We start from the raw sequence: 18,361 nt of genomic DNA, 5'->3' as shown, positions 1-18,361 counted from the left end.
GGTTCTGCTCCTTTTGCTCTTCATTCATTCCTGGAGGTCTTTCCAGTTCACATGGAATTCCTCCAGTTCTTTATTCCTTTCAGCACAGTAGTATTCCATCACCAGCATATACCACAATTTGTTCAGCTATTCCTGATTGAGAGACACCACCTCATTTTCCAATTTTCTGCCACTACAAAGAGCGTGATTATGAATATTTTTGTACAAGTCTTTTTCCTTATTATCTCTTTGGGGTACAAATCCAGCAGGTATGGCTGGATCAAAGGACAAGCATAAGAGATGAATTTCTAACAGTTTGAATGATTAGATCCAATCCAAACAGTACTCATTAGTGAATGAATCAGTGGTAACTTGGAGTGAGGTATTTATCTAGGCATTTACTTTTGGCTCCATTTGCCATTGTATCATTGATTGGATGAAGTTGTAGACAGAAGACTTATCAAATTTGCAGAAGAGCCAAAGCTAGGACAGACAATAATAGGTTGGGTAATGGACTTGGGATCCAGAAAGAACATAGTAGGCTAGTGATTACAGATTTAGAGCTGATAGGGATGTAAGAGATTATCTAAGATAGAATATTGGTATCAACCTCAAATAGAAACAGGAGACCACTAAACCATGCTTAAGGATCCCTGCTAGAAGCATATTGACTTAGAAAACCACATATTAACATTTTTCTGTGTTCTATTAGACTCTTTTTGTGTGTGTTAAATATTTCCAAGGTACCTTTTAATCTGGTTCCAGCCATACTGAAGAGTATTATATGTTTGTATCTTCTGGTCTAGTTGTTGTTCAGTTGTTTTTCAGTTACATCTGACTGTGACCTCATTTGGGGTTTTCTTGGGAAAAATAGTAGAGTAGTTTGCCATTTCCTTCTCCAGCTCATTTGATGAGAAGAGAGAACTAAAGTGGAGTCTTCCTGACTCTACACCTGGTACTCTATTCATCATGCCACCTAGCTGCGCCTACATAAATATAAATATGCTTATAAGTATAAATATACACTTGTATGTTTATATTTGTTTTGTTTATATTTATACGTACATATAAGTGTATATATGGCATAAATATAAAGTCAATAAATATTTTTATAGATAACATATAAGGATATACTGCTGGGGGAAGTGGAAGATGGGTAAAGGAGGTGTAGGAAAATCCACATAAAATTTTTTGGCCTTCCCTTCATACCAGAGATGCATTTCTGAGTTTCTAAACTTTTTCTGTATTGTCTAATGACCTTCACTTGTCATTTTCAGCTAGGGCAAAATTCCCCCAGAATTCCCATTTAATTTCTTATGCCAATGCACAATATATTGAAACCATGATGGAAAGTAATGATATGGAAGGGATGCCTATATAATGTTTTTCTTTTTCTGTTTACTTCACATAGCATCAGTTTGCATAATCTTCCCATGCTTCTTTGTATTCACAATTTCCCATAACAAAATAATGTTAGATTACATTCATATATAATAATTTATGTTGTCATTCCCCAATCGATGGCAATCATCTTTGTTTCCAATTCTTTTTTGTTGTTGCTAGTCATGTCTGACTCTTCGTGACCCCATGGACCATAGCTTACCAGGTCCTTCCATCGTCCACTGTCTCTCAAAGTCTGTTCAAGTTTACTTTTGTTGTTTCCGTGACAGTCTATCAATCTCAGTTTCTACCACCCCTTTACCTTTTGCCTTCAATCTTTCCCAATGTTAAAATCTTTTCCAACAAGTCCTGTCTTCTCATTATGTAGGTATTTAAGCTTCAGCATCAGTAATTGACTTAGTCTGAATTAATTTCTTTAAGTATTGACTGATTTGATCTCCTTGTTGTCTGAAGGACTCTCAAAAGTCTTCTCCAGCATCACAATTTAAAAGGATCAAATTTTTTTGCTGCCACACAAAACATGCTATTGTATATATTTTGCTGTCAGGGAAGCCTTTCTTTTTGTCATTAACTTCCATGGGGTATATGCCTAGCAGTGGAACTTGTATGTCAAAGAATCTACTCCTTCCAGTCATTTTGTCTGCATAATTTCAAATTACTTTTCGGAATGGATGGATCAGTTTAAAGCTCCACCATCAATGTGTTTGGGGCCTGTCTTTCTATATTCTATTTTGATTCTATTCTATTCTAATTCTATTGCCATATTTTATCTTTGCCATTTAATTTAGTTCATGTTGAAAGTTCCAAGTTGTTTTGATTTTATTTCTAGTTCTCATAATTTGAGATTTTGAAGTATTTCCTCATATTGTTGTTATTGAGATTCTTTTTAACAAACATTAATAAAAATATAGTGTCCAAGACAATTAAGGTAATACTTCTTCTCTACTATGAGCACATTTTTAGTCTTGTGTTTAAATCTTGGCACTATATCTTAGAAGGAGCAAAATCATGCCATTTAAGGAGCCCTTGAAGGAACTGCAAGATTTTTGCCTATAGAAAAGAAGATTCGGGGAGCTCATGATAGCTGTCTTTAGGTTTGCATGGGCTGGCTCATCTTAAATACTCCAGTACATCTGTGATCCCATCAATTTGGAGGTTCCCACCAATGATTCAGATCTCCAGCTCTCCATGCTTTCCAGTCCTGAAACAACTCTTGTCCGTGACCTCCAGATTCACTTTCGAGGTCCACCCAAGATGTTTGAGATATTCTTTCCTTTTTTTCTTTTTTTCTTATAGCCAGAGGATACCAGTGAAATTTATTTCAATTTTTAAAGTATTTATTTAGCTCATACTGCATTCGGGGCATGGTATTAGACTGGTGGAGATTATATTTTTGTTTTTTTCAGGAATTTATATTTTTACTAGGGATTCAGCTTGCTTGGTCTGGCCACGGAGGGTAGGAATAGGGAGAATGGCTGAGTGGGAGTTTCAGATATGTCAATTTATCTCCCCCTTAAAGAAAAATGTCATGGCAATTAGGGCTGTGGTTCTAGAAGTAGAATGGTCTATCTCAGGATGTAGTCTCTCTCATTTGAGGTCTAACGAAGAAAGCACGCTTGGCCTTAAAGGAGGTTGTTGGTGATATGGGTGACAAGTTCCAGTCAGCTCTAGGGTTGAATTAAAAAACCCCAGCTATATCTTCCAGCTCTAAGGTTCAGTGGTACTGTGTTCTAGTCATTGTGTAAGATGCTGGGGAACCGGAAATGCATCCTTATCCTTGAGCATTCTGTAGTCTTAATGAAGTAATATCTTTAGGAAATGGAGGAAGAAAGAGAAGAACTTTGGAAGAGTGAAAACAGGTCATTTAGGAACATAAAAATACACAATTATCATTATTTATTTATTTGTTTGTTTTTGTTTTAAACCCTTCCCTTCCCTCTCAGAATCAATACTGTGTATCGGTTCTAAAGCAGGAGAGCAGCAAGGGCTAGGCAATGGGGGTTAAGTGACTTGTCCAGGGTCACACAGCTAGGAAATGTCTGAGGTCAGATTTGAATCCAGGACCTCCCATCTCTAGACCTACCCTCCAAGTTAGCCAACTAAGAGACCCTCCTCTAATGATCCACTGACATGAGTGTCAGACAGAAACCTCACCTTGTTAAAAATAGAAATTTTAATTTTGTTATTCAAAATCCACAAAACTAAGTATGAAAAAATGTAAATGGTCAAATTTTCAAACTGTTTTTTGTAACTTTGTGACATTTATGCTTCTGAATTAATTAAAGCTTAAATGCTGCACTGAGACTTTTGGGACAGCCTTATAAATCAAGGGAAGAATTTAAAGGTCAGAGAAATTGATTCCTGAAGCCAGAGAGAACTTTCTGTGCAGCATAAGGACATGGAGGACAGAGCATTGACCCTGGAAATAAGGAACCCAGATTTGGCTTGTATGACCTTGCTCAACTGATTTCACCTCAATTTCCTTATCTTCAAAACAGAGATAATAATATTCAAAATACCTGCTTTATATGGCTGATGAAATGATCAAAATAAAACTGTAAATATCAAGATAAAGTGCTTTATAAATTTGAATGATTATTCAATCAAGCAACCAATCAACAACTATTTGTTAAACACCTCTTATTCCTCCCAGCTCTATAATTTTTATTCTTTGTATAGTGTCTGAATTACTATTGCTGAAGGTATATTCTTGCTCAATAGTACAAGGGGTCATTTCTAAGAGGAAGCTTCTTTAATGTCAACTTTTGGTGCTGAAATAATAACTTTGACATCATCTCCACCCCCACCCCTCTTCCTAGCATCCATCCTCTTTTATTCATCCAGTAGGATATAAATTGGTGGCATAGTAGAATACTGGACCTAGAATCAAAAAGTCTCATCTTCCTGAGTTCAAATCCAACCTCAGAAACTTACTAGCTGTGTGATCCTGGGCAAGTCATGGAACCCTGTTTGCCTCAGTTTCCTCATCTGTAAAAAATGAGTTAAATAAACTACAAGCCAAGAAAACTTCAAATGGTGTCACAAAGTCAGACACTACTGAAAAATGAATTAAAGGATATAAAATCCTTGAGAACAGACTTTCTCCCTTCCTCTCTCTCTCTCTCCCTCCCTCTCTCTGACTCTGTCTCTCAGTATCTCCCTCTCTGTCTCTCTCCCCACCTTTCCGCCTTTCTCTCTCCCTCCTCCTCTCTGTCTCTCTGTCTCTCTGTGTCTTTCTGTCTGTCTGTCTGTCTCTCTCTCTCCCCCACTCCCTCCCGGTTCTTATGCTTTATGCTACCTAATACCTATCACAGTCTCTTATATGTATTAGGCACACAATGAATGCTTGTTGAATTCAATCATCATCCTCACCAGCATTTGTTGACATCAGCAAAAGTCTCTCACGGTGGGCACTGCCCTCCAGGTTGTAGGCTCTTTTAGTCACATTAAAGAAGGATGGTTCAAGTGATCAGTTCAAAGCAGGAGCAGCTTTTCCAGGAAATAATATTTAGAGGTGACCCCTTCCATCTGTCTTTTCTAGCTTGAGACTTTTCTCTCTTTACTCACTCCAAAAGTGGATTGTGTGACAAGTTACTAAACCTTCCTGACCTAGTTTCCACAGCTGTCACTCTCTGCAATCATTAGCACCAGGGGATGATTTAGAGCCTGGGTTCTTGAATAGAAGGTCCCTTTGCAAACATATGTACAATTGGGTGTTATCAAAATCCAATTAAACTTGACAAATTGAGGAGAGTTTTGAGAAGAGCCATTTAATTTCCTAGTTTGAAGGAGGACCAGAGGAGCTCTTGGTTCACTATAAGAGACCAGTTAAATGGGAGACTTTTATCAGATAGTTATAATTTCCCAGGGTTTTTTTTAGCACTTTAAGGTCAACAAATAATTTTCCTGACAACAGTTTTGTGAATTGAGAAATTATTCACCCCATTTTACAGATGTGGAAACTAAAGGCCCAGTTCCCACAGAAGTCAAATGCCTTGCTCAGGATCACATGGCTAATAATAACTCTGAGGCTCAAACTCCTGGGTTCTGAGTTGCAGAGTTTTTTCTATTGTATCATACGACCCAAAGTATGTTTTACAGCACTAAATTATACTTATGACCCTCTCCATATCTGTTCTCTTGGATTTGGAGTGAAAGTTAAGGTCATAAACAAAGAAGTAATTTCTTTTGCCTTGAGCAATATCTAAAAAAAAAGTAAAAAGAAAATGATTATTTGAACTGATCTTAGATCCATTTCATTGACTTAAATTTCAACCAATATTTGTTAAACAATTGCTATTTACTATAAGTATTATGGTGGGTCACAGGTTATTACAGCAAAAAGGGAGAGATTATCTGTCCTCAAGGGTCCTATATTCTTCTAAGTAAATATTATTGCATCATAAGCCAGACTGCATGGAGTTGAGAAGTAAGAAGGCAGTGAGCCACCAGACTTGGGAATAAAGAGATTTTTTTAGGAAGAAGAAAGAGGAGGAGGAGGAGGAGGAGAAGGAGAAGGAGAAGGAGAAGGAGAAGGAGGAGAAGGATGACTTCAGATTTTTTAAAAAGAATTTGAGAAAGGGAAGAAAGAAATAAAGCAATAGTTAGAGTGGTCTTATCTATGGAGAATTTTTAAAAGCTTAAGCTTTGGGGGCAGCTGGGTAGCTCAGTGGATTGAGAGCCAGGCCTAGAGACAGGAAGTCCTAGGTTCAAATCTGGCCTCAGATACTTCCCAGCTGTGTGACCCTGGGCAAGTCACTTAACCCCCATTGCCTACCCTTACCACTCTTCTGCCTTACACAGTATTGACTCCAGGATGGAAGGTAAGGGTTTTAAAAAAAAGCATAAGCTGTTTCAAAGACTTTGGCTGAAAAGGGAAGAAAGATGTAGCACAGTCATTATGAATGTGGCATATATAGTGAGTTTTGTTTTGGGTTGTTTTTTTTGTTTGTTTGTTTTGTTTTGTTTTGTTTAACAATGGCATCTTGTTAGGCGTATCTGTAGGAAGGAGCAAAGGAACTGGGACAGAAACAGTAGAGAAGTACTGAAGATGTGGGCATGGGAGGGGGGTGCGGATTTCTGGATATCTGCTGAAGAAGGCAGGAGGGTGTGAGAATAGAGGTTGACCTTATGAGGGGAGGAATCACCTGTTTATCAGTTTATCCAACATGTGGAAAAGAGGAAGTAGTTGGAGAAAGAAATGAAGTCAAGGAACTGTGACTTGAGAAAGACAGGAGAAGAGAGAGTTCTTAGTAAATAAATGCAGTTAAACTTTAGACTACTACTATCAGAATTTATGATATTTAGACAGGGACTTGGTTTTTAAAGTTTTTTTTAAATATTTATTTAAAATATTTTCTAGGCTCACAAAAATGTAATGTTTAACTTCTTAGACTTTATTTTTAAAAATCCTATTTTCAAATACTTCATATATAAATAATAAAATATTCCTATCTTTGTATTAAAGCAATTTCTTTGCAGAATGCTACTAAGCAATACTTTGTCTCATTGGAGTCATAGGACATGAAAATAATAAAATTAATAATATAATACTATTTTTTAATTGTTCATTTTGGTTTTTTAGCCCTTTCAAACTGTCTTTCCTCAAATTTATCTAAATTAGGGGGAACTGGGTAGCTCAGTGGATTGAAAGCCAGGCCTAGAGATGGGAGGGCCTAGGTTCAAATGTGGCCTCAGACACTTCCTACCTGTGTGACCTTGGGCAAGTCACTTAACCCCCATTGCCTAGCCCTTACTGCTCTTCTTCTACCTTGGAACCAATACACAGTATTGATTCTAAGAGAGAAGGTAAGGGTCTAAAAACAATTAATCTCAGTTATTGACTTTTTCTGCATTACCTTCTAAAATAGTTTGTCATTGGTTCATGTTCTCTACTTTGAACATGGAAGAACAATATTTTGTGAAATATTAGATGCTTAAACTTGTATATAACCTAACTGCCTAATAAAGAAAGACTGCCAGTATTTCATTTAATTTCAGATGTAGAAAGGGCTTTAAAGGTCATTTCCTTCAACCTCCTAATGATGTAGAAATCTCCATTAATATACTGACAAATGTTCATCTATCCTCTGTTCAGATATTTCTAGTGATGGAGAATTTACTTTCTCCCAAAGCAACCTATTCACCCTTTCAAATCTTCCCAAGGAAGGGCATCTAGGGAAAAGCAAGGTGTATGTGGTTTGTTTTTTTGTTTTGTTTTGTTTTTTAAGAAAACCTATAATAAACTTTTTTTAATAATTTTTTTAAACCCTTAACTTCTGTTTATTGGCTCCTAGGTGGAAGAGTGGCAAGGGTGGGCAATGAGGGTCAAGTGACTTGCCCAGGGTCACACAGCTGGGAAGTGTCTGAGGCCGGATTTGAACCTAGGACCTCCCGTCTCTAGGTCTGGCTCTCAATCCACTGAGCTACCCAGCTGCCCCCCTATGATGAACTTTTGAGTATTCATTCTATCATAGGAAAACATAGTTATGGGTAATCGAAGACAGCAAGTTAGTCCAAAAACCTCTGCTATTTGGCTTTGGATTGTGTTTTTGTACTTAAATTTAAATATGTGTTCCGGGAATTCACTTCAAACTAAATAATGAAGCCACACTGGGAAGACTGGAATTATCAAGCATTCCAGTTTCTCCATCCTGACCCCCTGACCCTTATTCCTGTAACCCACTCAATGCTGGACATCTTTCTTTTATACTGATCCAGGTCTGTGCCTTTTCTCAAACCTTACTTGACAGCTAATGATTAAGTAGTTTGGCTTTAAAAGGGCTTTTCTGTACTATAGAAGGAGTTGGAAGCCCACAAAGTAAGTATTTAAGTAGGCTAGGTACTAATAGACTTTGACTCTTTTACAGTTTACCAAGACTTTTCCTTACCAAACCCCTATAAGATAGCCCAAATATTCTCTCTACATATTTAATAGATGAGGAAACTGAGGCAGAGAGGCTGGGTTTTTTTTTTTTTATTATTAGTTGCCCAAAGTCACAAAACTAGTGAAGTGGCAGAAGTAGTACTTGAACTAGAGTTAACTGACTCAAAATCAGATGTTTTGAACTTTTAAAATTTTTCTTCCCTTCCTCCCATCATATCACACAGTGAGATATTACTCGTCTAAACCAGAGGACTTTATTATTCACAAATAAATGCTTTGTCTTGCAGGATCTCAGTGGGACAGTGTGCTGCTGTGTGGTGACCAGAAATCCTTGGATCCATTAGAAACTTTTGACATAGAAATGACTATACAGGTAAGTCTGCCTACACCCAGTATCTTTGCAGACTGCAGAAGCACGCCATCTTTCCTAGGGCGAGCCGCGATCTATTCCTAGGAAAAACGCACCGTCTGACATCTGGGCTATTCCGTTCGCAGGCAAGCAAAGTGTTGATGTGGCAGATCCATTGACCAGTAGTTTAGATGACTGACTTCCGGAGGGAGGATTTCCTTTCTAGATAATTACAGAACTTGATGAAGGGACCAGATGTGGAGTTTCCTTCATTTGGGGTTCTGGGTTAGGAAAATACCTTTGAACCAGATTCTGAAACATGTGTGTCAGGGGTAACCTGACCTAAGGCATCACGTTGTGCTGGAAAGCATCTTGGCTGAGAAATTAAGTTCTGGGTTTGAGTTACGGCTCTTGCGTGTGACAAAATTGATTTAAATCTGTTTCCTCTACAGTGAAAATACTTGGACTGCTTATTGTCCAGGATTTCTGTGAGGCAGACTCTTTATAAATGAGTGATGCCTTCCCCATTAGATGGTGAGCCCCTTGAGAGCAGGGGCAACCATTATCTGACCTTCTTGGTATTCCCTGAGCTTAGTAAATCTACCGATAAATGCTTATTGGCTAATTAAATGGATATGAGCTGTTATTATTAGCTTGGCTACATCTTTACACATCAGTATATTTCATCAAGTTCAACCCACCACTTGTGTGGTGTAGACACTCATTTGGAAGTCCAGCAAGCTGGATGCTGTTGCCTCTGTTGGTCATAGTCCACAAGGCAGATAGCCACAAAAGGCAGCTTTCATCTAGACATATACTTTCTAGGGCTGTCTGAAATGAGCATTCCACTCCGGCTAGCACTGCAATGACCAAAGGTTAAATAAATGGATTGTTCTGGAATCTAAATCTAATTAACAGATAAACCAGCTTGCATGAGATCATCATTGCTGAATCTGTAGTAAAAGTAGTCAAATGCATTAAAAAGATGTTTCCAAGCTCTAAATCCTGCAAATCTAGAAAATTATTGTCTAGTCGGTTTCTGAATTACAGCAAAGAGGGAGAGAGAGTACCTAAGGAGGAATTTTATTTATTTAAAGTAATTCTGTAGTTTTTTTTTTAACTTTTATCTTCTGTCTTAAAATTGATACTAAGTATCAATAAGAAGAGTAGTAAGGGCTATGCCTTTTTCTTTAAAGAACAGAATTGATTCTGCTTACATTTGAAATGAACTACATTAAAAATTAACTAAGTGGAGGGCAGCTGAGTAGCTCAGTGGAGTGAGAGTCAGACCTAGAGACAGGAGGTCCTAGGTTCAAGTCCAGCCTCAGACACTTCCCAGCTTTGGGACCCTGGGCAAGTCACTTGACCCCCATTGCCCACCCTTACCACTCTTCCACCAAGGAGCCAATACACAGAAGTTAAGGGTTTAAAAAAAATTAACTAAGTGGTTCAGTGGATTGAAAGCCAGACCTAGAGATGGGAGGTTCTAGGTTCAAATCTAATCGCAGATGCTTCCTAGTTGTATGGCTCTGGGGAGGTCACTTAACCCCCATTGTGTAGTCCTTACCTCTCTTCTGCCTAGGAACCAATACACAGTATTGATTACAAGATGGAGGGTAAGGGTTAAAAAAAAACCACTTCAAAATACTTCTACTTCCACTACTTATAGCTAGCTTTTATAGAGAGCTTGAAGAGTTACAAAACACTTTACAGGTATCTTATTTCATCCTCACAAAAACCCTGAGAGGTAGGTGCTATCATCATTATTATTATTATCGTATAATTATGGTAGGTGACCATGGCACGCACCCTCCAGGATCCAGTGCAAAATTATCTTCTGGTAACATCTGGTAACAGATATACTACGGTAGATTATGTTCAGAAACCTTGACAGCCTTGCTCCCTCCTACATTTCCAGTCTCCTCATACCTTATTTCCTGTCGCTTACTTTTCAGTCCAGTGCAGTGGACCCTTGACTGTTGTTCCAAGAACAAGACATTCCATCTCTTGGCTCTGGGGATTTTTTTCTGATTGTTTCCCATGCCTGGGATGCTCTTCCTCCTCATTTCCATCTCCTGACTTCCTCTAAATTCCAACTAAAATCCTGTCCTCTACAGGGAGCTTTTCCTAACCCTTCTTAATTCTAGTGCCTTTCTCTCTGTTAATTATTTCCTGTTCATCCTATATATAGCTTGTTGGCACAGATTTGTTTGCTTGTTGTATTTCCTGTTAGGGTGTAAGTTCCTTGAGAACAGGAACTGTCTTTTGCCTCTTTTAGTATACCCAGAGTTTAATACAGTGCCTAGAATATAGTAGGCACTTAATAAATATTTACTGATTGATCCCCATTGAGCACATTGGACTTGAAGACAGGAATACTGAAGTTCAAATTCAGCCTCAAACACTTACTGTGTGACCCTGGGCAAGTCACTCAACCCTGTTTGCCTCAGTTTCTTCATCTGCCAAATGAACTGGAGAAGGAAATAGCAAACCATTCCAGTTATCTTTGCCAAAAAAACCCCAAATGGGGTCACAAAAGAGTCAGATGGGACTGAAATGACCAAACAACAACAGAACCCCATTTCACAGATGACAAAACTGAAGTTAAAGTGGCTACTCCTGGTCACAGAGTTGCTAAGTGTGTGAGGCTGAATTCAAACTCAAGTATTCCTGACTCCAGGTCTAGCATTCCATTCACTGTACCATCAACTATCTCTTAGCACCTCGCTGTTTCTATTACTTCCTCCCTTCTTAATCTTTTTATCCTTTTTGTTCTCTACATATACCTAGAGTCATGCATAGATCTGCTTCTAAAAAGATATTCTAGGGGGCAGCTGGGTAGCTCAGGGGATTGAGAGCCAGGCCTAGAGACAGGAGGTCCTCGGTTCAAATCTGGCCTCAGACACTTCCCAGCTGTGTGACCCTGGGCAAGTCACTTGACCCCCATTTCCTAGCCCTTACCACTCACGGAAGGTAAGGGTTTTAAAAACTAAAAAGACACTCTATATCTATCTACATTTTGCACACTGCATTGTTTCATGTCTTTAATATCTTTGTATTCTTCATATTTGTCCTTCTAAAGTTTTATGTATTCCATGATGATATAACACATTTTGTTCAACTGTCCCCCAGTTGCTAGATATTTAGGTTGTTTCCAGATTTTCACTATTGCATATTATACTGCTATAAATGTCTTTGTAAAAATAGTTCTTTTTTTTCTCCTTCTTTTTAAAAAAATACCACTAGGATATATTCCCAATGGTGGTATTATTAGATAAAAGGATTTGATAGAACTCTAGTATTCTACCAGGTTGCTCTCTGAAAAGATTCCACCAATTTGCATGTATAAAGATACCTATTTCCCTCCCAAACCAACTAGAATTTAATTTCGGCATTCTTGTCAGTGTTGTGTTAAAATAATGGCTCAGAATTATTTTATTTCCATTTCTGATTATTTATCATTTCTTTTAAAATTATCAGCAATTTCTATATTCTCTTGTTCAGTTTTCTATATATATATCCTTTAACCATTTAGTTAACTATTGAAGACACAGTTTGTTATTGAACAACTATATGCATTCTTTGTAATTTTTATTACTTAATTATTACTTAATGATATTGGGCTTTATCTAATATCATTGTTGAAAATTTTTGTTATTTTTCATCTCATTTATGCTGTTTTGTGTCTAATTTTTTATTCCTATGTCATCAAGTCCACCTACCTTTTCTCCAAAAATTTCTTTTTCTTCTGTTCAATAGAGAAAAGTTTGTCTTCCTTTTCTAAATGGAGAAAATATAGATTGCTATAGTACTGACATTTTTATTTTAATTTCTCTGATCAAGCTCAAATTTATTATGGAATATAGTATGGAGTAAAGATCTAAATTTGTTTCTACCACATTGCTAAAAGTGTTCAACATTTATTAAATAATTAATCTTGCCCCAACACTTATTTTCCTTAAGTTTATTTTAAAATATACTTGAGTCTATGTAAGGGATCTCTATTCAGTTTTGTTGGTCTTTTTTTTTTAACCCAGAAACCAATTGTTTCAAGGGTAACTGCTAGACTAAAGTCTACTCATCTACTTTTATCTATTTTATGACAGTGTTCAGTTGATGTTCTTGTCTATTTCTTTTTTCATAGCAATGCTTTTAAGGTTTTCTCTTATCCTCTAAATCCATCCACATTTTAATTGTATTTTCTAAAAATTAACTTGAAAATCTTTGACATTTTTATGATATTTATCTGACCTACCCATAAACTCTGACTATTCTTCCTTTATTTCTGCTAAAAGTTTTGAAGATATATTTATAAAGTTCATATGTATCTAGGTAAATTAATGCAAAGTAAGTAATATTTTTATTTTTGCAAACAGAATTTTAATCTAATTTTTCTTGATCTTTATTGGTGATATATAAGAATACAAAAAGAATTTTATAGGTTTGCCTTGGATCATGCAGCCTGTTTATCATCTCAAGTTTACTTTGAGCTTCTCTTAATTCAGTTAGTCTTTGGATGGCAGGCATATAGTTCATCACTAGCTCTGTACATGAAGCTTTTTCTGCCTGGTAAGACCTACCAGACTTTGTACTCTCCTGCCAGACTTTGGAAAAGTCAAGGTGACCTCCAGGCAGTGTTCCCCAATGTCCCATCCAACTATAAGAAAGTCTCCAGAGTAGGACAGTAGTGGAGATAAAGTCTGTTGGAAGAAACTTATCACTAGATGGTTGGGCACCCGATTAATTTTTAGCCACAATTCAAAAGAATCAAATGCTAAAGCATAGTAGGGAAGGAATGCCTATCTATATAGACGAAAAAGATACCTAATTTAAGTAAGGCAATTGTTTGCTGAGTCTCCTAGGTTTTTTGGTATACAATTATGTCAAGTTCAATCCAATCTATATTAAAAATTATTGTATTAATTGCCAAGTTTATTAAGCATGGAGGACACTGTGCTAGGCAGGCACCGAAATACAAGGACAAATAATTATATTACATTTCTTTTTTTTTCCATTGGGACCCAGCATTATATCCTAACCCTAGTCATTCAGATATTTCTTTTCTTCTTTAAATAACAAATTTTGCCTTTATCCCTTAAACAATAACATAACCAAAAGAACCCATACTTTTGACTGGTTACAGTTTAAAAAAGAATTCTTGGGTATAAAATGTCTGAGAGTCAGCTTCGACAGGCAAAAAAAATAATGGCACCTCTGATTCCCTGAAAGGATGACAGTCATAATATTAGGATTTGTCATCAGTAACAGTTGTGCAGGAGGATCTGTGAGCAGAATTGACTTTGCTGGCTTTCCTTTGTGATAAGAAGGCTGAATTAGCATTATCAGTATAATAGGCATTTTTTTCTTACAGCCAACGAAATGCTGTCACAAGGGGAAACTAATAAAGGGTAGATAGGCTAGTATAGTGATTGGTCTGAAATAATCTCATCTAAGTCATATGATTGCTATTATGGTTAGCAGAACTTTAAAAGAAGTTATAATGATGCGTCGGCATTTTATTGACTTGTTGCAAAGACTAGAAACTCAGAAGCTGTGAATGAACGGGATGAGCCAAAAGGGATATCAGACAAACAGCTGAAGTTAGTTTAGATTTGCTCATTTGGAATTTTTGACAAATCAAACAGGAAGCATGGGACTGAAGGTTACTCTCATATTGTGTATTTACCAAACAAATGAGTAGTGCAAACAGAATTTCAGAATAAGATGCATAAACTTTTAGCACTTTATTTTTTTAAAAACCCTCACCTTCCATCTTAGAATCAGTACTGTGTATTGGTTCCAAGGCAGAAGAGTGGTAAGGGCTAGCCATGGGGGTTAAGTGACTTGTCAGCCCAGGGTCACACAGCTAGGAAGTGTCTGAGGTCAGATTTGAATCCAGGACCTCCTGTCTCTGGGCCTGACTCTCAATCCACTGAACTACCCAGCTGCCTCCAACTTTTAACACTTTAAAGATGCCATATGGTATAAACCTACAAGTGATATCAGATTATAGAATCCTAGATGTAGTACTGAAAGAGATCTCCGAAACCATCCGGTTCAACCATTGCTCATTTTACAGATGAGGAAACTAAGGCTTAAGGAGTTTTATTGACTTTCCCAAGGCCATTCAGGTAGTAAATGTCAAAGGAGGGATCTGAGCTCATTTTTTTAAACTATCCATAGTGCTTTCCTACCCCTTTCAACCAAGTCCAAGTTCATGTAACTACACTCTCATCTTGTTCTTCTCTCTCTGTCTTTTCCATGAGGGTATCATAAAAGACTTTTTCAGATATCTTGATGAAATCTATCTATTCCATGTTTATGATATTCCCCTGATCTACCTTTCCAGTAAATGTCAGAAAGGAAAATGAAGCTGGACTGATGAACTCATGCTGGCTCCTTGCCATCACCGCTTCTCTTTGTAAATTTTCATAATATCAAATTCTAGAATTTTTTTTCCCCAAGAATCGAAATCAATCTAATGTCTCGATAGTTTTCTTTATTATTTTCTCTGTTTTGGAAATTGGGAATACTTTTGCCTGTCTCCAGTCCAATGGCACTTCTTCCATTCACTGTAATTTTTAAAGGACCACCCATCAATGACAGATCTACCATGGCATAAACCAGTTATTTCAAAAACAAGGGAAACATTTTAATCTAGACTTGATTAGTACTCACTGAGTGCAAACTGGTGTTCTCAGATTATCTGCTTACTCAGATTGGGTTTCACCTTCTTATTTTTGTTTTATCTTTCCCAGGATAAAGTAGTTTCCCTTATTTGATCTTTCTGCTCTCTTTGGCATTCACTGGTAACCTAGCTCATTCTGTGTTTTAGTAATGACCTTAATCTTCTAGGACTATATCAGTGTCCAGGATTCATCTTTGAATACCTGCTTTTGTTTCCATTTTCTGTACTTGGAGGGGATAGTTTAGATCAGTGATTCTACTGGTCTGGTCATCTGCCAGGTAAAGAACTCCCTCTACCAATGCTTTTTGGTCCCTTTTCTGTAATTTTAGACTGAGAGTTGCATAAAGCAGTGAGAAATTAAATGATCTGCTAAAGATCTCACAGCTAATATATGTTAGAGGTGGGTTTTGAACCCAAGTCTTCTTAGCTCCAAGTGTGGTATTCCATTCTATAATTCCTCTCTCTCTACATGCCTTTTTCAAAATTAAAGCGGACAGATAAGATTCCTGTGCACCTACATTATTCTTTTTAGATGGCAACCTCTTTTCTTCCTCATGAAATCATGTATGCTTATGTTGTAAGAATGTCCTTTTTGAGAGCTTTCCATCCCACTGAGAGCTCATGTGCCCTATGGAATCTGACTATGTAAGATTAAAATTAGTATCCCAAAACTCCAAGCATTATATTTTATAAGATTTATTAATAATCACTTGAAGTAAAAGAAATATAAGACAGAACGTAAAAGCCTGAGTAAATAGAAGTTTTCCCAGCCACATTCACTCAAAAAGAGAGAACAGGCGGGATTACACACAAACTTTATCTCCAAAATGTAAGGATGTAACATGAAAATGAAAATGTGATGCTAAGAACTGGAGTTCTGGGGAGCAGATTCTAATTACACAACACTATGGAAGGCTCCCTCTCCTCTCTCTGAATTCTTGAAACCCATTTTCTACCAATCTAGGATATGAGTCAGACTGTCAAGAGATCATCTCTTCTATCAAAAACTCAAAAATGGAACCATCCTTTAAAGGCTCGAATCCTTTTTCTTTTAGCAACCAATTCCTCCTTACGTGTTAGAACCAGGTACAGAGTAACCGTTCCAGTCTTAACTTCCAAAAACCATTGGAAAAATTAAATGACCACTAACATAAAAGAAGAAATTATTAGTTGCTCTTCTTTTCAAGGAGAGAATCACCATCAAATTTCCAAATAGTAACCAAAGTCTCTCTGGTTTCCAAACCAAGGTTGTGATCTCTTTCCTAGATTCATTTGACATTTCTTCCTTTTGGATCAGTGATCTGTAATATGCTCTCATCACCTGATCCTTAATGTTTGTCTTTTAACAGGATTTTAGGCACAAGCAATGTTAACAATTTAATCATTAATGTTCTAGCTGGTTTTTAAGTACGTGGCTAACAGCCAGACTTTCTCATGAAACTTCTTCCTTAATAATGCCAGGCAGTGAATCACAGACCCAAGGATGGACCAGATTTTTGTTGTCTGAGAATCAGCTTAGCTGCATTTTGAAAGGCTCATTGCCAGCTTGGCCTCAGGCACATGAATTTTTTTGGACACAGGAACTATCAAAGACTGTCTGCTGAGTTTTTGAGATGTCGCAATCAGTGCCCGCAGACCAAGCAGCAGCCATGCAGACGAAAATCACAAACCTTTTCAGTAAGAAGGTATCCTGAATTTCCCTCAGATGTAGAGATGGAATTAGTGAGGCTGAAGGTGATAGCGTTGAACAGAAAGATGTTTAAATCTCTTCTTGGACACTTGGGCTGATTCTTCAGAATAAGCTTTACAACTATCAGTAGAAGAGCTGTCCTCAGGCAAGCCTAGGCTTCAGAAATGGTCTTTTACTAGAAACATAAAAGGATTATTGATCCAGTCAGAAAAATTATTTTTTTCTTTGTCCATCCATCCATTAAGAAGCTTGCAGTCAGTGAGCAATAGATAAATACCCCATCCTGAAAGCTCTAAGACGATAAATATTTCTGATGTCCACCTGAAAAGAACGTAGACCCATCAAAGCAGTTACAAAAGAACACATCTTTATTGAGGACCAGGGAGACGATGCTCTTACGGCCACCACACAGAATCAGACACACACAACACCAGACAGAGCCAAACAGCTTGGAGGCTCTTGGAATGATGTCTCAGGGGAAAAACACCAAAAATGGTTATTTCCGTCTAACTAAAGAACTTAGGTTCTGTTTATATGTTAAGGGATATATGAAGTGAAGGACAACCGACCTGAGAAAGAGGGTAGGATACCAATGAGCCTCCTAATACTTAAGAGAAATTTAGAAGATAATTAAGAATTGACCATATGGGTGCTTGATGGCCCATTGTTCAGTCTGGGCACTAGGATCATCCAGAGAGTTTCTTGAAGGCAAGTTCCCATTGGATAAGGTTAAATTTGAGGTTTCATAAGACAAGATTGCCATTAATCACCAAGGACTTTATTTTATGGGAGTCTGAAGCATTGGCATAGGCAAGAGTTATTTTTAGTCTGTTCATTTACATGGTAAAAACTATTCAGGGTATAGATCATTATTAGAAATAGGTTTTGGGGAAACACACATGCATGCACATATGTACACCCACTGGGCTTTGCTCACTCTTTTTCTCCAGCTTTATTTCATTCTCTGATATGTTTCCTTATAAAAATGTCTAAATCACCCTTCTGAAAATTCAAATGATACAATCGACTGTATTTGTTTGTAAGGTTTTTTTTCCTCTTATAAATGAGCTTTGGGCCAGCAATATTGGTGCTCAAAGATGTTTTTTCACTGAAAAAAACAGAATATAATAGCCTGGGTATCAGGGCCTTTTTTTGCATTTGGCTAAGGGGGAAGTGGGTCAGCAGTAATCAAAAAAGTCAAATAAATGGCAAATTCTGTTTCCCTTTATGCTGAGGAAAGACTGAATGAAACAGATTCTTTGCAAACCTAACACACTTAGCTCTCATTTTCTTTTTCCTTTCTTTCTTTCTTTCTTTCTTTCTTTCTTTCTTTCTTTCTTTCTTTCTTTCTTTCTTTCTTTCTTTCTT

At 37.2% G+C, this 18,361-nt stretch overlaps 1 protein-coding gene across 1 annotated transcript in view; it reads left to right on the top strand.

The window, feature by feature from the left end:
- The window catches only part of PALM2AKAP2 (PALM2 and AKAP2 fusion), a 532,981-nt gene that overhangs the window by 343,780 nt on the left and 170,840 nt on the right, over positions 1-18,361 (top strand). Inside the window, exon 8 of the mRNA XM_044660528.1 lies at positions 8,554-8,639. Coding sequence (XP_044516463.1) covers positions 8,554-8,639 — 86 coding nt within the window. The remainder of the gene's footprint in view (positions 1-8,553; positions 8,640-18,361) is intronic.

This window comes from Gracilinanus agilis, chromosome 1, assembly GCF_016433145.1.
Source record: "Gracilinanus agilis isolate LMUSP501 chromosome 1, AgileGrace, whole genome shotgun sequence".
In the NCBI taxonomy this organism is placed as follows: domain Eukaryota; kingdom Metazoa; phylum Chordata; class Mammalia; order Didelphimorphia; family Didelphidae; genus Gracilinanus; species Gracilinanus agilis.
Note: the sequence above shows the minus strand (reverse complement) of the source record. Positions and strands in the feature narration are given on the sequence as shown.